At 39.1% G+C, this 18,143-nt stretch overlaps 1 protein-coding gene and 1 long non-coding RNA gene across 2 annotated transcripts; one reads left to right on the top strand and one right to left on the bottom strand.

The window, feature by feature from the left end:
* Positions 1 to 2,191: 2,191 nt before the first annotated feature.
* Positions 2,192 to 4,148, top strand: LOC120737769 (piggyBac transposable element-derived protein 4-like). The gene has a single exon (XM_040038630.1). The coding sequence runs from the start codon at positions 2,270 to 2,272 to the stop codon at positions 4,076 to 4,078; it is 1,809 nt and encodes a 602-aa protein (XP_039894564.1). The 5' UTR covers positions 2,192 to 2,269; the 3' UTR covers positions 4,079 to 4,148.
* Positions 4,149 to 5,837: 1,689 nt separating this feature from the next.
* Positions 5,838 to 11,985, bottom strand: LOC120737770. The gene is made up of 3 exons (XR_005696834.1): positions 11,583 to 11,985; positions 11,137 to 11,169; positions 5,838 to 6,098 (listed from the first exon to the last, which is right to left on the bottom strand). It is a non-coding gene; the product is annotated as an uncharacterized LOC120737770 (long non-coding RNA).
* Positions 11,986 to 18,143: the final 6,158 nt, after the last annotated feature.

The raw sequence follows: 18,143 nt of genomic DNA, 5'->3' as shown, positions 1-18,143 counted from the left end.
TGCCATCACTTAATTAAAAGGGAAAAGGTAACAAAACAAGGAACAAGTAAATTCAGTTTGGCTTGATCATAGTCAGAAATGAAAAGATTGATTCTTCTTCTCAAAATAGTTTTTAAATGGGTTTATCACAGTGAGAGAGATGTTGGTGAATTAAATGATGACATCATATCAGGCTCAATGAAACGATAAACAGAAACAAACTGAACCTTGCAGACCAGACAAACTTTGGTTGACTGTGATCAGTGTGATACTCTGGGTCTCCTCTTCCAGCTCTGCACACATATCCTGCTGTGTGTGTCTGTCCATGAATGATGTAGGACTCCTGTGCAGTCCCAATGCCATCAGGTAGCAGATCATAACTGTAGGATTCCTCTGATAGATCAGGAACAGCTTTATACCAGTAGAAGCTCCATCCTGCAGACGGATGTTCAACCTCACAGTTCAGAGTTACTGAGGCTCCAGGACTCAGCCATGATGGAGACACAGTGAGGACAGATCCTGTTGGAAAGTAATGAATCATTTTTTGTGAAGTTGTGTTTCAGTGCTTTCTCACTGCTCTTTTAGTTGTTGTTTCTCTTTGAAAGCTTATTTCTATGTGTTTTCTGTTTGTTCTATTTATCTGTTATGTTTATGTTGTGACTCCTGTTCTACACTACTTGCAGTGTTACTTGTAGAGTTGCTACAGAACTAATTGTGAATTTATGTTGATTTGGAGATTTGCTGAAAGTGGTTGTTTCACATTCATAATCCCACCTAGTCTCCCCTCCTTGGATCACATTCCTGACACTGATTCTTTAGACATTTTACACGACTATTCATGTTCAATCCTAAAGCTTCATCTATTCAGCATGGTTGCTAAATCCAAACTCACCAATTTTTTTAATCTTAACTGAGTCGCTGTACTCTGTGTAGTAAACTGGGTTTCCTCTTCCTCCTCTGCACCAGTAGGTTCCTCCTTCTGAGACACTGATTTGTCCATTTGATAGGGAGACTGCATCCACTGTGGTATTATCTCTGTACCAGTAGTATTTCCATCCAGCTGATGATGGGTTCACAGAGCAGGTCAGAGTCACACTGCCCCCTACTGGAACAACTGTGTTATCAGCTCTCAGTTGGGCCTTTGGTTTATCTGCTGCCCAGTTTAGAAAAAGAACAAAAGTCAGTGACTGAATCAGAACAATTTATACAACTAGATGGAAATGTTACACCAAACTTTGATGATGGAGTAAAACACGCTGTACAATTGTCACACAAAATACTCATTTTGATCACAACTGTGAACATTTTATATTTGCTTTGCTACAATTCAGTCTGTATGTATGAGAGTTTATTGATCAGTGATGAGAAGATGAGAGTTAAACACTTTGAAATAGTTCTTTTAAATACTAATGAGTCAGCAGAATTGTGGAAACATGAACATTTCTGAGTTTGTCAGCTTGTAAAAAAAAGTCTTCTGACAGTAAAGAGCTGCAACATGAAGTCATAATGTTCAGATCACTGCTGTGATGCACACATTAAACTCTTTCAGGTTCTTTGATCTACTGTGTTGAGTCGGGACTTTCAGGTTCATATATTTAACATTTTCTGTTTGACTCTCAGGTTTTTTATGGCATTTTGGGTTTTATGCTTTTCAGCAGGTACCTCTGGGTTGGGTTTCCTATGTTACATCCTCAGACTTTCTTATTCTAGTATAGCTACTGGAATCCTGCTCATGGTTATAGTTTGATCACATTTAAGTCGTTGAGCTTTTATTTATATTTATGAAGTTGGAACAAGTCTGCTTAACTTTCATAGACTACTATTTATTTACTAAAAACAAAACCCACAACTTTTCATTGTAACAGAATTTTTCTTGAATCTAGATGCAATATGAGATCGTGGTCGGCATAGAAAAATTGTAAAGTTAATGCTCTTTTTTGTAGCTGATAACAAAAATGTATTTTTGTCCTTTAACCTTCTTATTATGTTAAGGGTCAATTTGACCCATTCCAGTTTTTGTGTTGACCAAAGTACAGGTCACCCTTTCTTTTTCTTCATGAAAGCTTATGACTTTTCCTTATCTGGGGTCATGAACTGGTGTGTAAAATATGGGCACTTTGATGTGTCCTGGAATGTCTCTGCAGTGTTTGTATACAAAGATGATGTTGCGGGTCATTTTGACCCGCACACTTTTATGTAAGTTAAAAGTTGTTCAGATCCAAAATAAACATTTCTCTTTGATGTACTTTGTTTTGACTGCTTCTGAATATACATTCAGACCCAGGTGTGCATGCAAGAAACTTTCTCTCCCCTATTCTTGTCACTGTTCTCATGTCATTTCAACACACCAAAAATGAGCTCCAGAAGGTTGACGACTGAAGAAGCTTTATCACTGCTTTTCAACTGGGATAGTGATGAAGAAGAAGATGTTTCAGAGACTGAGGATCTTTCAGAGGCCGAGGACAATGTTATTGATGATCCAGACTGCCAATTTTCAGACGAGGAGGAGGATTCTGAGGGAGAGTGTGCCGCCATCTCTACATCAAATGAAAACCAAGGAATGCAGCAATCATCATCCACAGAGGAGACATGGACATCTAAAGATGGTAATATAAAATGGTCATTATCACCACACCGAAGTCAAGGCAGGCTGTCATCTTCTAATATCATCAAAATGACTCCTAGTCCTACAAGATTTGCCATCACACGAGTTGATGATATTCAATCAGCATTTCAACTCTTCATATCCCCTCCAATAGAGAGGATTATACTGGACATGACTAACCTGGAAGGGAGGCGTGTATTTCAAGAGAAATGGAAGCCACTGGATCAGACTGACTTGCATGCTTATATTGGAATTCTGATATTAGCTGGAGTATACAGGTCCAAGGGAGAAGCAACTGCAAGTCTATGGAATGAAGAGAATGGAAGGCCAATCTTTCGAGCAACAATGTCTTTGGAGACATTTCTCAAGATATCTCGTGTGATCAGATTTGACAACCGTGAAACCAGAGCTGGTCGACGTGAAAGAGACAAACTTGCTGCAATCAGAGATGTATGGGATAAATGGGTGGAAATTCTACCTTTGTTGTACAACCCTGGTCCCCACGTTACTGTTGATGAGCGCCTTGTCCCATTCAGGGGTCGCTGTCCTTTCCGACAGTATATGCCCAACAAGCCGGCCAAGTATGGCATCAAAATATGGGCAGCCTGTGATGCAAAATCTAGCTATGCATGGAATATGCAAGTGTACACTGGAAAGCTACCTGGAGGAGCATCTGAGAAGAATCAGGGGATGCGTGTGGTGCTGCAGATGAGTGAAGGGCTGCAAGGGCATAACATCACCTGTGACAATTTCTTTACATCCTACTGGCTTGGAGAGGAACTTCAGAAGAGAAAGCTGACTATGTTGGGAACAATCAGAAGAAATAAGCCAGAACTTCCCAGTGAAATTTTGAAGATGCAGGGAAGACCTCTGCATTCCTCAATATTTGTTTTCACTGAGAAAGCAACAGTGGTTTCATATTGCCCAAAGAAAAACAAGAATGTTCTTGTCATGAGCACAATGCACACAGATGCATCTCTGAGCACAAGAGAAGACAAAAAACCACAAATGATCCTAGACTACAACTCCACCAAAGGAGGAGTGGACAATCTTGACAAAGTCACAGCGACATACAGCTGCCAGCGCAAGACAGCTCGTTGGCCCTTGGTAATTTTCTACAACATTTTGGATGTGTCTGCTTACAATGCCTATGTCCTGTGGACTGAAATCAACCAACATTGGAATGCGGGTAAATTGTACCGACGTCGCCTTTTCCTGGAAGAACTGGGAAAAAGCCTTGTCACTCCCAAGATCCAGATGCGAGTCAGACCAGCTCGATCCCCAGCAGCAGCAGCTGTCATTGAAAAGGTCAAGCGTGCACCATCCAACCAATCTGCAGTGGATCCAGTGGATACAGGTGTAAAGAAACGGAAAAGATGCCAGGTCTGTCCCTCACGAGAAGACATTAAAACAAGCACTGTTTGTGAGAAATGCAAAAAGTACATCTGCAGAAAGCACACAGTCACATTCTGTCCATCATGTGGACAAAATTGAAAATGTTGAACACTGAAAAACTGAGAAAATCGGGCAAGTTCAAAAGAAATGTGTTTGTAAAGAAGGAAAAACTTTTGCTAAATTGTTCTTAAAAAGAGTTATGGTAATTCAAACTGTGTTGTATGTCTGTGTTCTAAATGTTTTTCTAATGGAAAATAAAGTTGCTATTGTTTCATTGTACTTTTTTGACAATTCTGAGTGGATTTACATAGTACGGGTCAAAATGACCCGCAACATAATCAATGTGATTTTTTTTCAACATAATACAAGGGTTAAACCGCTGAACGTAACCTTGTTGTGAGCAGGTTATTAGCAGAGTTGTGGTTTAAAATTGGCTGGAAGTTTTCACTGATTCTTTTATTTACAACATGATATAAATGCCATAAATGTAAATTCACTGTTGGACAACTTGGTAAACTGTACCTTACTAACATCACAGCGTTACAGCAACACAAAGCATAAAATGCATAAATGTTTTGGGTTTTTTGAACTTGATTTTAATCTGCTGCTGAGCCTCTTTACTCTGGAACTGCAGCTACAAGAACAAGAATACCTGATCAATCAGTCAATTTAATTTCACTTTGATCTGCAGAGAACATTAAAGTGATTTTGATTATTAAGCTGTGGGACAGTAACTGATGTTTATTTCTTATTTGATGATGTATTGAAATAAACGTTTCAGAGCTCTGATGTGGAGCTGTCACTTTAGAAAAAACTGCAGCACTGAGAGTGCACTCAGCAATAAATGAGTAAAATAAATAACTTGAATTAAAATGTTTATTTTACACCTCTGGATAACAAATCACTCGATTAATGACTTTTTGCAAGATTATCTGTTTATTAATCAGGTAATCATTGATCACTTGTATTATTTATACAAATGTTGCATTTCATTTTCCCATTTTATTTACTTGATAGTTTTTAATCACAATTTTATCATCGCTTGCAACTTTGACAAAGATAAGCAGAAGAAGGTGGATGGATTTTATGATATTTGTTTCATTGTTTTGTTTGTGTTTTGAGATTTTATTGAGCCAGCTAACCCAAAGAAAGCCTGACTGTTCAACCTAGTTTGTTATAAAGACCACTGGTTAACTTTAACTTTTTTTTTCTTTTTTTTTACCAGCACTTTTCAGTTTGCTGATACCTTTGTGTTGGGTGATGGAGCAGGGTAGTTGTCTCTTTGAGTTGAATCTTTTTAATAAAACCTTTTATTTTGAAAACTGCTCTGTTTGACAGTTTCACCTAAATTGGAGTTTCATCATCCATCTACAGATTTGTACCCAGCTCAGGCAGAATGACCAATTTATACAAAATACAAGAGAACCAGAAAAACAAAGAACAGGATTTAAGTGAAATCTGAGAAGAAAACTCAACAACTGGAGATACTAACAGACTACAATAAAGGCTCCAATAAAATTAGTGCTGTGAGGGGAAAAAAGATGCAGTATGCACTGTGACCATAATAACTAAAATCTGAACAAACCTGACTTCTACTATAAAACATTCCTTCTGTGGGCAACAACATGCATGGACACAGAAAAACATTTCCAGAGTTTAACAATCAGACTGGATGTGGTGGAGCAGCTGAGGCAGATCCAACATGTGTTCTGTATTTCATCTTTCATGCATTAAAGCTGCAAAGCAGCTCTGATATGGTTTGTTCTGTCCTGGAAGTTTCACTGTGAGTGTATTTTTTCTTTTTTAAAAGCTGCTTTATAAAGAGTCTATGGATATAAATTGTTGAACTTACATGATACAGTCAGTGTGATGATATCATTCCACTCTGTGAAGAAACTGTCCCTTCTGGCCCGGCAGCTGTATCCTCCACTGTCAGACGCAGTAGCTCTGATGATTCTGTATTCATTGGATGTTGGAGGTGTGTTTAACTTGGCTGCTCTCCATTCATACGTCCACTGAGCTCCTTCACCTCCCTGAATCTCACATCTGACAGTGACTGTTTCACTCCAGTGTATCAGAATTGAGTTTGGTTGCAGGATCACAGTGGGCCTAATGGGAACTGTTCTCATAAAAAATAGGAGATTATAAAGTCATTATAAAGGCATCATGATTTTTATGTGTATTGCTAATGACAATCAAATCTATTGTGCCCCCTGCCAATATATATAGGGGACACAATAGGGGCGACCGTGGCTCAGGGGGTTGGGAATCGCATCTGTAACCGGAAGGTCGCCGGTTCGATCCCTGGGCTCTCTGTCCTGGTCGTTGCGTCCCTGGGCAAGATACTTCACCCTACGTGCCTACTGGTGTTGGCCAGAGGGGCCGATGGCGCAGCCTCGCTTCTGTCAGTCTGCCCCAGGGCAGCTGTGGCTACAACTGTAGCTGCCTCCACCAGTGTATGAATGTGAGAGTGAATGAATAGTGGTATTGTAAAGTGCTTTGGGTGCCTTGAAAAGCGCTATATAAATCCAATCCATTATTATATATAAAGAAAGATGTGTTACTTTCATAAAACAAATGAATGCAGGTAACATCAGAGTTACTCTGACTCAATTTTCTCTCTTTTATTTTTTGAACTTACAGTAAATGCCAAGGCAACCCTGACAACAGACAGCACATTCATACCAGCAGGAGGCAGCTTTACACTGAGCTGTGCTGTAAAGAGCTCTGCTGACTTAGTATGTGATTGGTTCAGACAGACAACATCTAGAAATAAAATACAGATTAGCTGTTGGATCAAATAGTGATCACAATCTCTAAAGTAAGAAACTACAACTCAAGCACATTTTAGTCAGAAGTCTGCAGGACAAGAAAAAAACACAACTACAGGGTGTCAAGTCCGGCTGTGTGGTAGGCAAATTAGGAGCCAATTGCAGGACTCAGAGATGAAGGGGTAATCTGAAAGAGGCAGCATTATTGTTGTAGGCTCTAAACTCAAAAATACAAAAACCACATAAGGCAGAAATTAGAAAATGGGGCACCAGGAAGTTTGGAAACCACAAGGAAAAACAGAATTCTCAACATGAGGGGACAATGCAACAAAGAACAACAAAGCAACAAAGAACAGAGCGAGACACAGACAATATACACAGGAGGAAATTAAGGCAGTGTAGACACATCTGGGGGACACAGCTAAACAGAGTCAGACTGACAAGACAGGGGAAGGGAAAGTTAACATAATACACAAGAGACTGGAGATTATCAAAATAAAACACACAAACTGAGACTCAGACTACGACACGTAGACTTGACACTGGGACTGAGGAAACAACATAGAAAAGAAGCACAAAAGATGATAATGCTCAGAGAAACTAGGAATATAGAACATTAACAGAAGACTTGAGCTCAAACTTTCACTCATCATAACCAAGAAAATAACATTCAAAAGTTGTCAGACAGTACAATAAATAAATCATCACAATATTAGTTGTTAAGTTTTAAAAAAAAATTTTTATTGTTAAAGAACTCTGAAGAACTGAGTTCTTCTTGTAAACGTGAAAATGCAGAAGTAACTGGTCAAAGTAAATAGCTGTCATTTGATTACAAAACTTCCTGCTGCAAGCTACTTACAAAGGCAAATAACATATAGTGACTGTGTGTTTATGTGCTCACTGTCAGTCTTGCAAACAGCTTTGGTTTGTGTGCATCTGTTTATTTTGCAGTCACTTTGCTGTTATCGAAGGAATTATTGCTTTAATTTGTGTCATGAAAGCAAAACTTGTTTTTTACATTTGTAAGTCAAATTGTCACTGATAAACAATGGATGTTATTGTGCTGTTACAAATTAAACTGGACTCAGTTTTGTCAGTTACTCTTGCTTTTTCTTTAAGTTCCCATACATCTGATTTATAGTGTTTTATAACTACTATTAACTGTTTAAGGCAGGGGTGTCAAACTCAAATACACAGTGGGCCAAAATTCAAAACTGGAACAAAGTCGCGGGCTAACATTAATATTTATTGAAAAAAAAATCTTCCTCCAGATATAAGAATGAATCTTTTCTTATGGACTCAAATAGGTTTTGCTGGAAAACTGAATATGGAACAAGCAAAGCTCAATACTAAACAATATATATATTAGCTGTATAATACCAGTAGGCCAGCTCTAATAGTAATTTGGTATGGCTTCGCGGGCCAAATGTAATTAGGCTGCGGACCAAATTTGGCCCGCGGGCCAGAGTTTGACACCTATGGTTTAAGGCTAATATATATATATATATATATATATATATATATTAGGGGTGCAACGATATTCGTATATATATATATTTATAATTTTAATAAATGACAAATTAAAAAGGCATGAACATTTTTTTTGTATCGAAAAAATATCGAACCGTGACACCAAAGTATCGAACCGAACCGTGAATTTTGTGTATCGGGTGCAACGATATTCGTATCGATATTGAACCGTTCGATACAGTGCTTTCGGTTCGGTACGCATATGTATCGAACAATACAACATTTGTAATTTATTTTATCAACTTTCCTTCTGACGATGCTGTCTGTGTTGAGCGCTCAGTGAATCTGCGTTCGACTACTCCGCCTAGGCTGCGCAGATCCACTGAGCGCTCAACACAGACAGCATAGTCAGACGGAAGAGCGCAGGGCACCTCCCCCACCCTCATTCAGATCTGGCGTTTGGAATTATTTTGGTTTTCATGTGACGTATGGCCCTGAAGGTAAGCGAGTCATGGACTAAAGTAAAACAGTATGTTGGATGTGCCATGCAATGCTCAATTACATGGGTGGGAACTAGTGTGTTAGCGCAGTTAGCTCGTTAACGTGTGTGTAAAAGCAGCAGGATATATATTTGACTACGATGACCTGGATGACTGAGAACCTTCACAGACAGATATATATTTTAGTTCTGCTGAGCCAAATAAGACAGGTCAGGGTGAAGAAGTGACAGCCAAAGAAAAGCTTACCACAAAACGGAGAAGTTATGACAAATCAGACTATAAGGCAAAACGAAAGTGCAGCTTTATGGTTTCATGGACAAAAGAATTTCTGTGGCTGCAATATGACGAGCTAAATAACCAGGGCTGCACATAAGTGGTCCGCAGGTGCGCATTCGCTGTCAAAATAAAAAACGCGCACAAGGGTTAGGGTTAAATTTAAAAACTGTACTTTTGAGTTAAAATATATATTTATAATTTTAATAAATGACAAATTAAAAAGGCATGAACATTTTTTTTGTATCGAAAAAATATCGAACCGTGACACCAAAGTATCGAACCGAACCGAACCGTGAATTTTGTGTATCGTTGCACGATATTCGTATCGATATTGAACCGTTCGATACAGTGCTTTCGGTTCGGTACGCATATGTATCGAACAATACAACATTTGTAATTTATTTTATCAACTTTCCTTCTGACGATGCTGTCTGTGTTGAGCGCTCAGTGAATCTGCGTTCGACTACTCCGCCTAGGCTGCACTGTCGAGCGCAGATCCACTGAGCGCTCAACACAGACAGCATCGTCAGAAGGAAGAGCGCAGGGCACCTCCCCCACCCTCATTCAGATCTGGCGTTTGGAATTATTTTGGTTTTCATGTGACGTATGACCCTGAAGGTAAGCGAGTCATGGACTAAAGTAAAACAGTATGTTGGATGTGCCATGCAATGCTCAATTACATGGGTGGGAACTAGTGTGTTAGCGCAGTTAGCTCATTAACGTGTTGGCCGTCTAGCCCCATGCACGGGGCGATCGGCGGTAGCTCGTTAACGGAGATTTGCCGTGTTGTGGCGTTAAGGTCATTTCAACGAGATTAACCTGAAAGCACTAATGGGAACACAACGAATATGACTGCACATTTACGCCGACATCATCCTAGTGCAAAGACAAAAACAACAAGCATGCTACTAACTTTAGCCGAGTCATTTAGACAGCTGTTAGCACATGATTCTCCTTATGCTGCTGAGAATATAGCCCAGACGAAGCGGATAGTATAGCTTTTATTTTGGAAAGAGACATTTCTCTGTAATAAACTCTCTTTTCCAAAGATGAGTGATTCCTCAATCAGATACAGGGCTTGCAATATCGCTAGCCCGACGTCCTGGGGCTAGCGATTTTTTTCAGTCGGGCTACCAAAATCTATCTCTTCCCTGCCCGTCGGGCTATTGTAGGAAGGAAAAATATGTCAATGCTTTTGCATTCTTTCAGAAATGTAGCTGGGTAATTATATCATTGGCATCGGTGAGCCACTGTCAATATGTGACATATTGCAATCGCGTTTGAATTTGCGCTTGTTTTTTTGCTTTCACTTTGCAATCATGCGAACTGTGTATAGAGAGCGACAGCACTGATCTGTGAGTGACGATAATTTGCGCACCAATTCCTCTGACATCGTCTTATTAATCGTTAGCTTACTATGCAAACATGACAAGTGAAATCTCCCACAGCAAGCTTAAACATGTGAGAGGTTGATCGCGCAGAGAATCGCTGAGCTTATGTGAGTGCGTGTGTAAAAGCAGCAGGATTTATATTTCAGTTTTTCTGAGCCAAATAAGACAGGTCAGGGTGAAGAAGTGACAGCCAAAGAAAAGCTTACCACAAAACGGAGAAGTTATGACAAATGACAAATTAAAAAGGCATGAACATTTTTTTGTATCGAAAAAATATCGAACCGTGACACCAAAGTATCGAACCGAACCGAACCGTGAATTTTGTGTATCGTTGCACCCCTAATAAATATGTATATATATATATATATATATATATATATATATATATATATATATATATATTCTTTTTTTTTAAAGGGTAATATTAAAATATTAATATTAAATATTAAAAAAGGACTGCATGGTGGCAAGATTAAAGAGCCTAAATAATGTAGGTGATATATGTGTTTTGGTCTTCACATGAGTGCCTTCATCTGGATTAGATACATACACAGAAAAGAAACTTCTAGATGAAAGCAACAACCTCTTCAGTAAATACACAGTCTGCTTCATCAATGACTGGAACATCTGCTCATGCAATTACACACTTGGGCTCATTTAACATGTTAATATGTTAAATTAAATAATACATAAGTGCTCCAGCAATATTATACATATTCTATAAAGAGGAAGAAAAGAAAAAATCTCACCTTGAGTATTTCCATAGAAGACTGTACTGAGCACTAAAGTAAAGATGAAAAAGTGATGAGGCTCAAACTGACAGAAAATAATACTCACGATGACCTCGGGCTTTTTGCAAAGGTGAATTTTCATATAATTGCATATAAAGTAATTTTGGGACATTTCAAAATGTAAGGAAACAAAAAAACTAAAAATTTTAAATTAATGTAACAAATTTCAAACAATAAAAATGAGTCAAGTGCAAAACCCAAAGGTGTATCCAACAAAACGCTCCACACTAAACTGAGCCAAGATACAAACCAACATTTTGCTTTGAAAATCATCAAAAAATGCAAATATTCTCAGTTTAAACTCTCAGTTAAACAATTTAAACCAGTGATACACTGTGATTCTAACAAATATTAAATATTTTCATTGATCAATGTGATTCAAACAGTATCAAAAATGTACTTACAGAAAAACCCCGTCATGCAGAGCAAAGTGTGCCCCATCATCTCTGCACTCTGATCCACTCTGATGTGATGCAGATGATCACAAAGTGTTTTGTATGAATAATAAATGTAGAAATAGAAGCTGCAGTTAAAACCAGATACGATCTGCTTTTCACTGACTTTTTTTTCTGTCTGTCACCTCTCTGTGCTTCCTTCGCTTTTACACCTACCTCAAACAGTTTCTGTAGCTTTGACCACAGCAGTTGTTTGACGTGATTAAATTTCCTGTCCATGGCAAACACATATAGGTTTCTTTCACATGTTGCGTTTCACATGCATCATAGTAGATCTATAATATACAAATGTGTTCTTTTGCTTCAAGTCAGTAAGTCACTTCATAGTTTTTGCTATTTTCTTCTGTGAAAACTCTCACGACATTTTTAAAGTGTCCTGTGAAACCATATTAAGTTGCAATGTTCTTCTTCTCTCAGGTCTCTGGAAACTTGGAGTCATCTTACCAGCCAGTATTTTTATATCTACAGATATTCATAGTGTTATTTTTAAATCTTAAAAATAAATAAATAAATAATCATACTCCTACCTTAGGGACTCTGCAATCACAGCAGTAGCCCTGTTCTGGACTCCATCTGAACACAATGTCTTGGTCTGATCGGACAAAAGTTCATATGTGTTGTTCTTATGCAGTGTCCTTTGTGCTGTCTGAGCTGAAACACAATTTTATTTATTTATTTTTTTAAAGTAAATGTCAGTCAGATGTATCTCTCTCTCTCTCTCTCTCTCTCTCTGAATTCACATTTATACTGCCTTTTCATTTATTTATTTATTTATTCATTTATTTATTTTAATGTCCAGTGGATAATGGAAATCATAGGTGCATTTTTATTGTTGTTTAAATGGTCACAGGGTTTCTACCTTATAAATATCAGTTTTGTAGAATTTACAGCTTTGTATTTTTTTGCTTTTGATTGGTTATAACAAGAAATATGTTAAGATTTTTCCTCCATACGTGATAAAAACATATATGATGTATTCCATTGTTAGATAAAATATTCTCATACAGCACTAAAGTGAAAAAGCCTCAGAATAGATCTGTGAATGTTCTCACTTTGTGCTGGAAATTTGTTTAAATTTGGCTGTGACCCCAAACACAGGAAATGGCTCACTGTGTGGCTGAACTGTAGCTAAGGCTTGACACGAAATCTAAAGACAACATTTAGATTCACAGTTACATTTATTATCCGACGACATATCAAAGTAACATTAAGCACTGACACATTTGATCTGAGAACAATTATTTGTCTTGCGTGGACATCAATGTAAAGATTAGACCTGAGCATCTGACTAAATGTCAAAAATAAGGAAAGAAAATCCATATATGTGATGTGAAAACTTATTTAAAAGCTGCAATTTAAAAAAAAATGTTTATTTTGAAAACTACATGTTGTGGATCAAGTTTATCTAACTATGTGGAAATTTGAAGTATGCATTTCTAGTATTTAATTTACAAAATGTTTTGAATTACATCCTTCTTAATACTAAACATTGATATTGATTACAAAGATATTGATTACTTCTACAAAACCAAAGTCCAGCACTTTGACCAAACTATTTAATTATGTGTAGAACACCACATCAGAAGATGCTGTGATGTATTACCTAACTGATGGGGATGACCATATGTCTTGTTCTATAGCCTCATTGTTTTTGTTCAGCCACTGCCAGAGCCACACACCACTTGGCCCGTCAGTAACTATTACTTCTTTCCGGAGTCCCACAGCTTCACCCACCACTTCATCTTGATGGTTCCCTGCACCTCAGGGCATCCAAGAACACAGACACATGTAACTGAGTGATATATGAGCATTTACAGCATGTCCATGCAGAGACTCTTGAGGGCAGCTGCTTTTCAGTTTCTCTTGATGCCCGCACAGCTTTTTTTTTTCAGTAATCCACCATGTGTCATCATGACAACAGTTTTTTATCTGTTTTCACAGAATATTATGCATACTTAAATGTAGCAGTGATAATTATTAGTATTATTTCACTACAGATAAATCATATAAAAATCCACACAGATCAAAGTGAAACTTCCACTGTGCTTTTTGTATCTTTTGTCAGCTCCCTGTTGTTTGCTGCACGCTGCTCTGTGCTCTTTTTAACAGACCACTTTTGGCTGAAACCACAAGCAGCATTTCCTGTTTTCTAGGTAGCATGACTCGAAACCATGATGTTTTTCAGTAGATTAAAAATAAGCCTGAGGCAGAATAGATCTTAATCTGCACTTTTACACACATGAAGGCATTGGAGCCTGCTCAGAGGAACAAAGATGTTTCCAGTTTGATCTTTTAATACTGCTTGATATTGCTTCTCATCACTGTGGTTTTTTGTAGATCTGAATTTAATATATTTTTGTTTCATTGTTTTAAAAGTTTTGCACTAGTGAAAAAGTCTACAGTATTCTGTATTTGCAGTTTATATTGAGAGATTTATCTAATGACACAAACAGAGGTCAATACAGTCTGCTCTGGTGCTCAACAGCTCCAAAGTTCTTCATGTGAGCAGTTGCGGTTGTTGATTTTGACCATACACTATGTACTTCACACATGATTGCAGCGCTGCAAATATAGTGCTGCAAAGTAGAAAAGGCAGAAAGAAGGCTGCAAAGGGACACGAGTCACACACACACAAACTCTCCACAATCCATTAAGAATTTGATAATTCAATTAATTTCAAAATACTTTATTAATGAATGGAACTTCTACTGAGACAAATAGGACATACAATAGGACTTCTGGGGGTGACACTTCATAACACTAGAGGGTGTCTCCCGTTTTGACCCCAGCTTCTATGGATCTTGTGCTCAGAGCTTGTTCCTGTGCTGCCATGATTGGTGCCCCTGTTCAGTCTTTCAGTCCAACTTTGTCCAGCCAATGGTAGGATTTCTGAATGTCAGCCACTTCCTCTATCTGCCAGTGGTACATACCTATCGTGCATACCCTGGGACCTATCGTTCCATGATGGTTCCTCGTCTTACTCCTTTCTTGGGTTTCTGCTGCCTGAGGTATTCACTAAGCATGTGATCCATTGTAGCCATCTTCCTGATGTACTCATGGATGTTTGTTGCCTCATCAGTGGTTCTGGCAGTCCTCTGCCTCCTTTTTTTCACTTAGCTTATAGTTTCAGGGTGTTGGACTTGGGGTGAAACTTTCCATGCATGGTCAGGAGCTTCCTTGTCTTGATGTCAGTGGTTTCTGTGTTCTCCTTTGGGTAGCTTATTATTTCAACAGGCTTTCTGATCACCAGCAGGGCATAGGTGTTGATTTCCTGGATCTTGTTCTTTCCATTCAGCTGACTCCACAGGACTTGCCTTATTCTCTATTATTATTATTATTATTATTTCCTAGCGTGATTCCCACTGATGTATAGGTACTTGCAGCTGTCCTTGATGTCTACAATGTTGCCTTCTGCAATCCTCTTAGTTCTGACTACATTCCTTCTCTATATGACCTACTGACTACACTTCTCCAGTCCAAATGACATTCTGATCTAGCTGCTGTAGATCCTGGCATACACCTGGATGTCATCCATGAAGAGAGGGTAGCTTAAAATTGCTCCATTCTGTAGTTGGTATCCGTCTTGTCAATGATCTCAAAGAGGGGGTTCAGGCCTATGCAGAACAGCAGTGGGGACAGGGCTTCTCTTTGGTAGATCCTGCCCTTGATGGCAACTAGTGCAATTGGCTTGAAGTTGGCCTCTGGTATTGTCCAACACATTTCATTTCATTTTTTATTTTGTTTCACACATGGTACAGCAGTAATTCATTTCCAATACACAACCTTCCTTTCAATTAAAGTAACACTGTTTCCATGCATGAAAAGGAGCAGGAAGAAGAATAAATTCTTATTGACACCTGCCCCCTATCTGTGATAGTACAAGTAGGCACTTACAACCAAAATACACTCTGACACTATTCTGCACACAGCAAAACAAAACAAACAGAACAATATACTCAACAATGAGCAGTATCACTAAATATCAAACTAAAAGGATAATTCTTTCTACAATTTCATTCTGTTATTATCAGCTTCTTCTTCGTCCTGCACACCACCCTCAGCCACGTGGACAAGAAACAGGGTAACTATGTGCGAATGCTGTTTGTTGATTACAGTTCAGCGTTTAACACAATAGTGCCCTGCAGACTGTTCACAAAGCTGAGGGATCTGGGACTTAACAGCCGTCTGTGTGCATGGGTGTTGGACTTCCTCACTGGCAGAACTCAGGTGATGAGGGTGGGCAGGTGCTTCTCCAACAGCATCACCATCAACACAGGAGCACCTCAGGGATGTGTCCTCTCGCCACTGCTCTACTCCCTCTACACTTCAGACTGTGTGGCCACCCATGGCTCCAACACCATTGTGAAGTTTGCTGACGACACAGTGGTGTTGGGTGCCATCTCCAACAACGATGAGGCGGCCTACATGGATGAAGTGAAGAATCTGGCATCGTGGTGCCAGGACAACCACCTCCAGCTGAACGTCGGCAAGACCAAGGAGCTGGTGGTGGACTTCAGAAGGGGTCAGCACAGAGACTACAAGCCCATTATCATCAATGGAGCTCCAGTGGAGAGGGTGCATCCCTTCAAGTATCTTGGTGTCCACATCTCCTCAGACCTGACATGGGCTGCCCACATTCAGGTCCAGACCAAAAAGGCTAGGCAGCGCCTGTATCACCTACGACAACTGAGGAAGTTCAGGGTGTCTCCAAAGATCCTCAGGATTTTCTATACAGGCGCTGTGGAGAGCATCCTCACACAGAACATGACATCGTGGTTTGGGAACAGCTGTGTGAAGGACCAAAAAGCTCTCCAGAGAGTGATCCGTACAGCAGAACTCTGCTGCAGGATTGCTCTCCCCCCGCTTCAGGACACCTACACCAGGAGATGCCGGACTAGAGCAGCGCAGATACTGAAGGACCCGTCCCATCCTGGCAACAAACTGTTCCAACTTCTGCAATCTGGTAGAAGGTTCCGCATCATCCGGGCAAGGACAGAGAGACTCAAGAGGAGCTTCTATCCCCAAGCCATCCGTGCCCTAAACACACACACCCGCCCTCTCACATCATCTATAATTGACTGAGACAGGACTCTCTTCCAGACACTAAACCAAGGCACAATGTACATTTCAAATTCCTTTAATTTTAAATATGTTTATATTGTCTATCCTGTAAAATAGTCAGATATCTATTCATATTAATGTACAGAATTCACCTGCTTGCTGCTACTACTGCACATTCACCCAATGTATATACTATATATATATATATATATAATGTTCTTCCTCTACTCCCCCCCCCCATTTTTGCACATGTCGAGGAGCGTGTCAGGCTACATTTCACTGTGTGTTATACTTGTATAACTATGCGTGTGACAAATAAAGAACCTTGAACCTTCATATTGGTTTATCATTTTATTTTTATAGCAGATTTTAAATTGAGAAACATTTGTACAACCCCTAAGATGATCATGGAGTATTGTTCAACACGTATACCCACTGAATTCCTGATGAATGTTCTTAGGGTCCTTTTGATCTTGTACAGTTCTAGATCATGTGTTGAGCATCGAGACATAGGTTTTCTTGTAGTCAATCCAGGCGGTGCACAGTTTAGTCAGCTGATTTTACAGTCTCGAGCAACTCCTGTGTCGACCAGTGGCTGGTGTTTTTCCCCTCTGGTGTTCCTGCTAATTCCTTTCTGACCACTAGTTATGTATTGAGCCATATCTCTGTTCATGTTAGCTGCTATGATGCCTCACAGGAGAATCCGTTTGGTACTGACGCAGGTTATTGGCTGTAGTTGGGTGGGACCGGACCTTTATGGGGATCCTTGGGGTTCAGGACCAGTGTTCATCAAGTTACTTGATAAAAGTAATTAGTAACTAATTACTGATTACTTCTCCAAAAAAGTAATCCAGTTACTTTACTGATTACTACTCAAAATTAATTAGTTACTTAATTACTCAGTTACTTTTAAATACATGATGCACAACCTGAACAGGTAATACAATAAGAGACACTTCAGCCCAATTCTATTTTTCTGCATAATCCACCATATAAAATGTAATCGAATGGAAAAGTCTCTTTTTAAAACTTGTTTTATTAGTTTTAATCTTTTAACTTTATGCACATTGCATCAAGCAAAAAATAAATTATGTGCAACAGTCTTTGACTTGAAGAAATTTGTTTAACATTTAAACTTATTTTCTGCATATCACAGCATATAAAATGAAATCATTTTTTGTGTTTTGTCACGACTGGGGCAGCAGCCGTGTGAAGTGTGGAAGGAGGACTCAATTGCAGGACTTAAGATCTGAGGATGGTTTATTAAGAATACTGAACACAAAGTGGGGATGGCAAAACAGAACTAAGGATGAACTAAACTGGGAGAAACTAAACCAAAGAGTAGCAAACCTGAACATGAAGGGAGGACAGCAGGGAGAACACGCAGGGGATTCACAGAGTAATGCAGTGTACGCAGGGTAACACAGAGGATGAACACAGACGACGCGA

This window comes from Simochromis diagramma, unplaced genomic scaffold (assembly GCF_900408965.1).
Source record: "Simochromis diagramma unplaced genomic scaffold, fSimDia1.1 OVJJ01000458.1, whole genome shotgun sequence".
Taxonomy (NCBI): Eukaryota; Metazoa; Chordata; class Actinopteri; order Cichliformes; family Cichlidae; genus Simochromis; species Simochromis diagramma.
This window is presented reverse-complemented; position numbering and strand designations above follow the sequence as displayed.

What these genes read in the sequence shown, in the direction of transcription:
- LOC120737769 (XM_040038630.1), top strand. Translation starts at nt 2,270, where the DNA reads ATGCAAGAAACTTTCTCTCCCCTATTCTTGTCACTGTTCTCATGTCAT.